Genomic DNA, 8,208 nt, shown 5'->3' with positions numbered 1-8,208 from the left:
GCCTTAGAAGTGATACAGGTGTATCACATGCATGCTCAATAGCCACCCACTAGGCTAAAGTAGTGCAGGCAACAGAACCTGAACCACCACCACCAACCTGCTGCTGTAGATATGATCCCTCTTTTTGTCCATCTATCACAACTTTCCTCTCTATTGTCTTCTCACTTTATTTTTTTTTTCCCAGATGACTGCGATTTCACCCTGAAAGCCAGGTTGGTGCTTGCTCGAGACCTCATCTCTCCCACCGTTCACCCTCATCATCTCTAGATGTGCTCTGTGCTTCATTTACCACACATCCCTGATCCTCTAACAGCTTCCTGGTGAGCCTGAGCCCTTGCTGCAGATGTGGAGAATTGGAGCAGGGCTCTACCACCCCAGGCATTTCTCATAGTTTTGACTGTTTGTGATCCCTCAAGGAGCCTCTGGGGTGGCAGCCCTCGGCCTCCCTTTGTCCTCAGAGCTACCCTGCACCCAGCCTAACAGGTGCAGTTTCAAGCTGTAACTTCTAACCTTGACCGAGCTCAAACAACAACAGACCCCCTTCAAGATGTGCAAAAGGGCCGTGCAAGCGGCCCGTGTTAAAAAAAACCAAACAAACCTCAACCTCAGCACCCCACGCACACGCGAGCCGGGCCTCGGGGAAAGAGAGGCCAAGCCCAAGGGCGATGCGGGGCACCGCACCTCAACGCTCTGCTCCTCTCCTGACCGCACCGCGCTTCATTTCACTGCTCCTCTCCTCATTTCTCCTCACTTCATTTCACCGCTCCTCTCCTCATTTCTCCTCACTTCACTTCACCACTTTTCTCCTCACTTCACCGCTCCGCTCCTCAACGCTCCTCCGCCTGAGGAGAGCCCGCGCGCCACCGGCACGAGACACCCCGACCCCCGCGCGCATCGCGCGCCGCTCTCCCTCGCACGACTACAAATCCCAGCAGCCTGCGCGCGGCCTCCTCCTATTGGCCGGCGCCGGCAGGAAGCGCGCGACGGGGCGAAGGGCGAGGGGCGGGAGACGCGCACCGGCCGGAAGGGAAGGCGCAGGTCTGGGCCCGGGGACGGGGCGGGTGGCTTGGGGTGGGCCCGGCCCGTTCCGGAGGGAGGCGGCGGTGTCATGGGGGGCGCGGGCCGCAGCTTGGCCCCTTATCGCCGGGGGCGGGGTAGGGCTGAGGTGACAGAGCCGGGAACGGCTGCCTGGTGCCTGGCTCTGGGGCGCCGTGGCGGCGCTAAGGGGAGCGCGGTGCAGGCGGGGCCTGGGGCGGCGGCAGGGGGCTCGCAAGGGGCCGAGGTGGGCGAGGGGGTGCTGAGGCCTGTGGGTAGGCCTGCGCGTGTGACTTCAGTCCCACTGCAAAGGAGAAGCCGCAGCATAGTGCTGTGCTATGCCCTGCCGGTCCTGGGAATCTGGGCCTGTGAATTAACTTACTTATGGGAACAGCGTGCTGGGCCCATGTCGCTGTATAGTGTGTATAAGAAGCATGTATGAGTTGCTCCCTCCCTTGAGGGATAATAGTTTCACTTGGGAGATGTCAAGAGTACTTTTAAGAACTTTTGAGATTTGCTTGCTGACAAGGCATTTATATTATGCTTATTGAGGGTTATTTCTTTCTCATTTCTAAAAACCTAACTCCTCCAAGGAGTCCGACATGGAAGAATTTAAAGATGCAAGTCCACCTGAAGAATTACTTGATCATTTAAAACTTTCTGATCAGAAGCCTTCAGAGACTGGGCCCAAAGATGCACAGAATCCCCAAAATATTGAAAGTGGATGTACACCATCTTCAGCCAAAGATCCCACGACAGCAGATGAGTGTTTCCATGACTGTCATGACTCCTTTGAGGCAAAAGAACCTGTGCTGGATGATGAAGGGAATTTACAGAATGATGAGAATAGCTCAAAGAAGCAGACAGAACTAGATGAAGAATACTTACTAGAACTAGAAAAAGATATGCCAGAGGAAGAAAAACAGGTAATCCAAAATACTGATGTTGAATATAAAAAGATAATAATATTTTCAGTGTCACGTTTCTGAATGGTTTGTGACCAGCACGAAAATGGACCTGTAACATTCTTACGTGTCTAGTTTTAATGTTCTTATTTTCTTCTTTTAGGTAACAAATAGTTTTATTAGCTTTCCTTACTCTTCTTAATCATCACGTTCCGTTGCAGATTTTCAGCTACTTTCACTAGTGTTTAAGGTTACTGTGACTTGGGGAGATTAGAAGAACAAAAATCTCCCTGTTTTACGTTATTTGTGTGCATTCATTGTTTTCGTCTGATTAGCTGCAAGGTGCTTTTCCAAAACTCAGAGCAGGTTTCAGGATAGTCTATGTAGGCACGAATTAGATCTTATTTTAATAAAGGAAATAGAGTCCTTACTGAAAGGTTAGCTGCACAGTTTGGATCATAGGTAATATTAACTGTTTACAGTGAGGGAAGGAGACAGTGGAGTAAGGAATGGTAGCTAAGAAGAGGAGGTATGCAGCATCTTAGGAAAGCACTACTTCATAGAGGATGATAGTGTATTGTATAGCTGTATAGTTTTTATTCTGGAAATTCCCAAATCACCAGGAGCAGTAGAAGAAATTACTATATAATGAACAATTACTAATAAACTTTTGATGAAAAAGAAGAAATGAAGGGTCACATGAAACTTTTTTTTTTTTAAGTGCTTAAAATACTATGAATGTTTCAGTGAATTTATATGGGCTTATTACTCTTTAATACAGGCAGGCTGATCTCTTCTAATTCAACTGACTTAGTAAAGCTGGACCATGCTTTCTTAACTGTTGGCTGGCCCTGTCTGTTGTGTAAGTAAATAAATGCTGGCTTATGCATTGCCCCAAAAAGTTGGAAAGAGGGAGAGGCTTGGCAGTAACTTGACTGTGGCATGGTCTTACTGTCAGCTACCATTAATAGAGAATGAGGGGCAGAAATATGCAGAGCTAAGTTGCCGGAGGCAACCAAACATCTGTATTGTTTCTTACAAACCGGTATAGAGAAATTTAATCAATTTGTGGCTCAAATAATTCCCTTGCTGGTAGGGTGGGATTTCTGACCAAAATACATCAGTGAAGACAAAAAAGTAGTTTTTCGTCTGTGGTACAGATTGTCATGCTAATGGAGAAATTCCTTGAGTTCCTTGGAAAAGCAAGATGGGCAAGTGGGGAAGGGGAACATGGAATACAATCTCCTTGAAGTACGAATGAGACTAGATGTAACACTTGTCTGCTGCTTCACCTTGTGGAAATCACTTCATATCTCACTTTCTCTGTCTCTCAATTTTGACGTCTGTAAAATGGGTGTAATGACGCTTGCCAGTTGTAATACCTTGAGCTCTAATAAAGAATAAGGGGGGGAGGGTTGTATCTCAAGAAGTTACTTGGTGCATCCTTTGCCCCAAAAGGGCCTCTGGAGAGGTCACCTAGTCCAGCCCCCTGCTCAAAGTTAGATAAAATAGATCAGCCTGCTCAGAGCCACGCAAACATTTCAGAGTCTGGAGGTTGCACAGCCTCTCTGGCCCCTGTTCTAGTGTTTAATTACCCTCATGGTGGAAACTTTTGTCTTCATATTTAATTAGAATTTCCTTTGTTGCAACTTGTGACTACTTGCCCTTCTTTTTCTGCATGCCTCCAGGAAGAGTTCATCTCCATTTTCTGTAGCAATGGAGTCTCCACTGAGCCGCCTTTTCCTAAGGCTGAACAAACTCAGTTCTCCTAGGCTGTCTGCTTAGGTCATTGTCTCCAGCATCCTGACCATCTCGGGGGCCCTCTGCTGGACTCCCTCTGGGAAGTGTTTTGGTATTTTTGTATGGAGTGTGCACCAAAACTGGGCACTCTCTAAATGCATTCTCTTAGGTGCTGAACAGAAGACAAAGACCACTTTCCTTGACTTATTCACTGTACAGAAAAACCATTATCACTTTGCCCTTGTGTCTTTTCCAGTTTAGACTAACCAGTCCCTTTTTTCTACTTGTATTTATTTCTTGTACAACAAGGAACGTTGTCATCATGAGTCACGATGAGGTTTCTGCAGCAGCCTAGAACTTGAAGGCAGCTTCAGAGTTTCATAGACAAAATGCTAAAAGCTGGGGGGAAATTATGTCATCGAATTAAACTAGGAAGAGCAGCAGGCCTGGAAGTTGGGTGTCTTAGTTTTTGTGCTGCTGTAGTTTCTGTTGTATTGTTAGGTAATCATTTAGTTTTGCACATCATTTTTTTTCCTTCTGTAAAATGAGCAAAAGAATAGTGAATGTTGAATACTTGCATTCACCTTTGTGGAACTCCATTGAAAGGTCCTGTGGGAGTACAAGGTAATAACTGTTCAAAGCTGGAAAGATTTCCATAGAGAAAGTATTGAGACAGCTGCAGTTCTCATCTTTCTGTAGGTTTATTTCCAGTGGCATTGAGCACTTGTGCATTCTGGCTTGGTTTAGGATTATACCTAATGAAATGTGGGGATTCCATCTCTTAGTATCGCCATAAATATTAGATTGGCAATATTTATATTGTGAACTTTGTTTATGTTCCATAGAGAACTTTCTGAGTGGATTATATAAGCAGTCTTTAAAATATAACTGGTTTTTTCTCTAACAAAATACTGCTGGTATCTCTTAAAAGCAAAGTTTGAGAAATCCAGAAACCAGAGCTGAATTAGAAGCTTACAGCGGTTGTTATAACTATTGAAGTAGCCCATTTGCATGATCTTAGCCTGCATCACCTTACAGTCTCTGTGTGGTAAAACTGTGGGGATGGATCATTCCTGAAATACTACTCCAGCTTTCCTCATAGTACTTGGAATTGATGGCTACAAATTTTATTTATTTTATTTTATTTTATTTTATTTTATTTTATTTTATTTTATTTTTAAAAGTGAAATGCTCTATATATTTTGATTATGAAAAGAATCTGCTAAACGATGCAGCTTTTAAGGAGAAAATACTGCAGTTATGGTCTGAAAACAGCTGCTGTACATCCATTTATTCAGAGTTTTTCAAACATTTTAAACCTTCCAGTTACTCAAAAGGTCGTTTTTGAGAAGAAGGGCAACATGAATTTATTTTTTTTTTTGCAGCTGGAGAAAATGAGGCAGAAATATTCAGAAGTTGTTTACTTGACTGTTTAGGTTGTGACCAGACACTCAGCAGCAGTGCTGTGTTTGCTGCTTAGGCAGTCCTTCATCAGTTATTCTCAGCCCCCTGCTGCCTCCTCCATTGTGCTGGCACACCTCTCTGCGGGAATGTGCAGTCAACCAGTTACGGGGGATGATTCAGATGAAAAATAATGCTGTATTTTTAGATCAAGGGCAGCGCCGATAAAAGTAGACATCAAATGGCAGCCTCGTGATGGCATATAGGGGTAGATGGATTTTCTTCAGTTAGGCTACTTGCCTAAAGAAGAAAAACTTCCTATGAACTGTGGCTGCAGCACCAACCATAAACTGTGTACTCAAGTAATAGGAGAGCTGGATGTTAGCCCTGCTCAAATTAAATTTATGGACCTACACCTTAATAGTTTGTCGTTTTGTTTTGTTTTTTTAAACTAAGCCCATTGTTATGTTTTAGCAGCTTTAATAAATGAATTCTATGGAGTGATGTTCTCCAATTAACTAGGCTGTAGAAAAGAAAGTCTCTAATTTATTCCGGAGATGCAAAGACAGATTGTAGTCCTTGTTCTGTGTATTTATGCGTATCCTATATGCAAGCTTTCATGGTAGCAGCTCTGAGTAGAGATTCTCACCCATGCAGAAGCTGCTGCAGAGATCCAAGTGAAGGAGCAAGTGGTTGTGTATTTTCTCTCAGTTATATTTTGAGAGCCCCGTACAGTGAGATTTCTAATTTTAAGCAACAGGAATTACTTCCAGGAAAACGTACAGTACCAATAGTGTAAGAAGTCTTCTCTGCACAGTGAAGCAAAAGAAGAACTTAAAGGGATATTAAGACACAAACCTGCAAGAAGCATTCTTAAAAACAGATGTAGCTTAGAGCCTGGGTATTTGCCTGGACTTGCAATTCACAGCTTTTTAAGAATTGAGCAGGCTGAAACAAAATTCACTTTTATAAGATTGTTGTTGTTGTTTCAAAAGCATGCTGATGGCTGCCTCAGCAGAGGCACTGAGCAGTAAATTGCTTTTGATGCATTACAAGCAGATTTTTCTGGTTAGTTGTCATTGACAGTGATGGCTTTGACGTTGGTCTAGTCTGCAGAATTAATCAGAAGACACCCAACAGCTGTTACATGGTAATTGTTTCAATCTGACGCGGTCCTCTTCTGGAGGGACACCCATTAATTATGAGTTTATCCAGCAGCAAGATTTTGAATCCCTCATGCTCTTCTATCATGACAGATGTTGTCTTGTTCTTTGGGCCTTGTCTGGCAAGGACTTAAGCACCTGGCCTAGTAAGCTCTTACTTTGGATATAGAACACTCTTTCTAGCTGCTGTGAGACCCTGGAATAAATATCTAATATTCCTCAAAAGCAATTAATTTCTTTGGGCTGTTGTATGTGCATTAGAACTACAGCTGGCTGTAATCATGCTCAGCTTCTATTTTAACACTAGAAATATGTCAACAAGACAAGGAACAGAGCTCCAGTAGAAGAGATTCTTGATTAGTATCTTGTTAGCAACTCTGTAAGAATTAAGTGAAACTGATCTTTGAGAAATTGTATTTTTGAGATATACCTGAGTTTTTTTAGTTTTGGGCTAAACAGTAAAACTTCCATTTTTTCTCCTCCCCTCTCCCCCCGCTTTTTTCTCTAGAAGTTCTAGGATGTGTTAGAGAATGTTGTCTTAATCAAGAAATTTCCTTTAAACTGCTCCGCTCCTCACCCTTTCTGCCCCATGCTTCAGGTTGATCCCATTGTTCTTCCATAAATTATGGCTTCTATATAGAATTTGCTTTTCCAGGGGCTGAAGAACTGGTCTGGGATTTCTTCTGAGATGGATTCTCAGGTGTAGTCATTCATTTCAGCATTTGGTGTTTTCCTAGTTCCACTTTCCTAGTTCCATCTGTTCCATATAGTATGGTAACCTTTACTCCATCAAAGTTGCTGTTTTTTCTATAGTATTTATGAAATAAAAGGAACAAATAGGGAACAAAATGGAAGATAGGATGCAAAAAAGTGAGCCATATTTTGGATCAGTCTTCAGGTGTTGATCACTTGGAGAGGTTCTCAGAACTCTTTCCAGGAAGAATTAGGTGGTTGGACCAGAAAACCAGATTATTAATACATGAGACAATGCAGCTGACTGCACAGCAGTGAAATTTATCACATAAATTACTGACAAATACCAATAAGGAATATATCTGTTGTTAACAGTTCTCATCAGCATTCAGAATTATTTTGTGTAGCAGTAAATCTTGCAAGACAATTGGGTTTTGAAAGCATCACAATGCAATCTTATGAAATACACTAAAAGGTGATGCCCTATTCAAATGACCTACTTTAATAACCTGAATCCTATATACAGTACAGCACCAATACTAAATATGCTATTCTTTTGGTCAAATTAGAGGAAAAGATGGATTGATAGACTTAAACTGCCCTGTCTTACGGCTTGCAAAATAGAGCAAAATACCCTGTTATATTTTCTGATTTAATCAAAACTTGGAGAAGTACATTTGAGAAGTATATCTGTATCTGCTAGGGTAATTAATTCTAACTGTTGGTGAGAAGAACCTGGATAAAATCTGGAGTATTACTCTCCATTTGTTATTTATAGTTCTTTGAGTTAAATTTTTAAAACTAAAAAAAGTCTTTTGCTGGATGGCAATTTAATAGAGTGAAAAAGTATACCTTCATCTTTCTTTCAGTGCTGGTATCTGATTTTAGCCTTATATTCATTTTTGCATGTCTGGAAGATGCTGATACTGTCAAATTGAGACCTTTTTGACTTCTGGTGGTGATGGATTAAGTGGTCAGCTCCACTTTTCTGCCTGAGGCTGTTGCCCCTGGAACAGGGATGACTGAATGGCATGGCATGTCACTCGGGAACAGTCACGGTTAGTCTGGCACATTACCTTAAACTGACTGTCAAGGATGGATATGACCTCTTGTCTCTGGAAGTGCTGCTTACAATTTCAGGAAAAGGTAGTGATTTGGCAGTAAAAAGACTGATGCATCTTTACCATGGAGTTACAATGAGCAGAGATGGGCCAGAGTCTAGCAAGGCTTATTACTCTGTCTCTTCAGCGTAGAGGGCAGATTTGGCACAG

General features: G+C 42.5%; 1 protein-coding gene across 2 annotated transcripts in view; it reads left to right on the top strand.

Moving 5' to 3' along the window:
• Positions 1 to 996: 996 nt before the first annotated feature.
• Positions 997 to 8,208, top strand: part of TTC1 (tetratricopeptide repeat domain 1) — a 33,239-nt gene continuing 26,027 nt past the window's right edge. Inside the window, exons 1-2 of one of the 2 annotated variants that reach the window (XM_074156778.1) lie at positions 997 to 1,038; positions 1,629 to 1,961. In XM_074156778.1, the coding sequence (XP_074012879.1) occupies positions 1,638 to 1,961 (324 nt within the window). In that variant the 5' untranslated portion in view covers positions 997 to 1,038; positions 1,629 to 1,637. The other variant, XM_074156779.1, reaches the window with a different exon arrangement.

The sequence above is a fragment of the Numenius arquata genome, chromosome 11 (genome assembly GCF_964106895.1).
Source record: "Numenius arquata chromosome 11, bNumArq3.hap1.1, whole genome shotgun sequence".
In the NCBI taxonomy this organism is placed as follows: domain Eukaryota; kingdom Metazoa; phylum Chordata; class Aves; order Charadriiformes; family Scolopacidae; genus Numenius; species Numenius arquata.
Note: the sequence above shows the minus strand (reverse complement) of the source record. Positions and strands in the feature narration are given on the sequence as shown.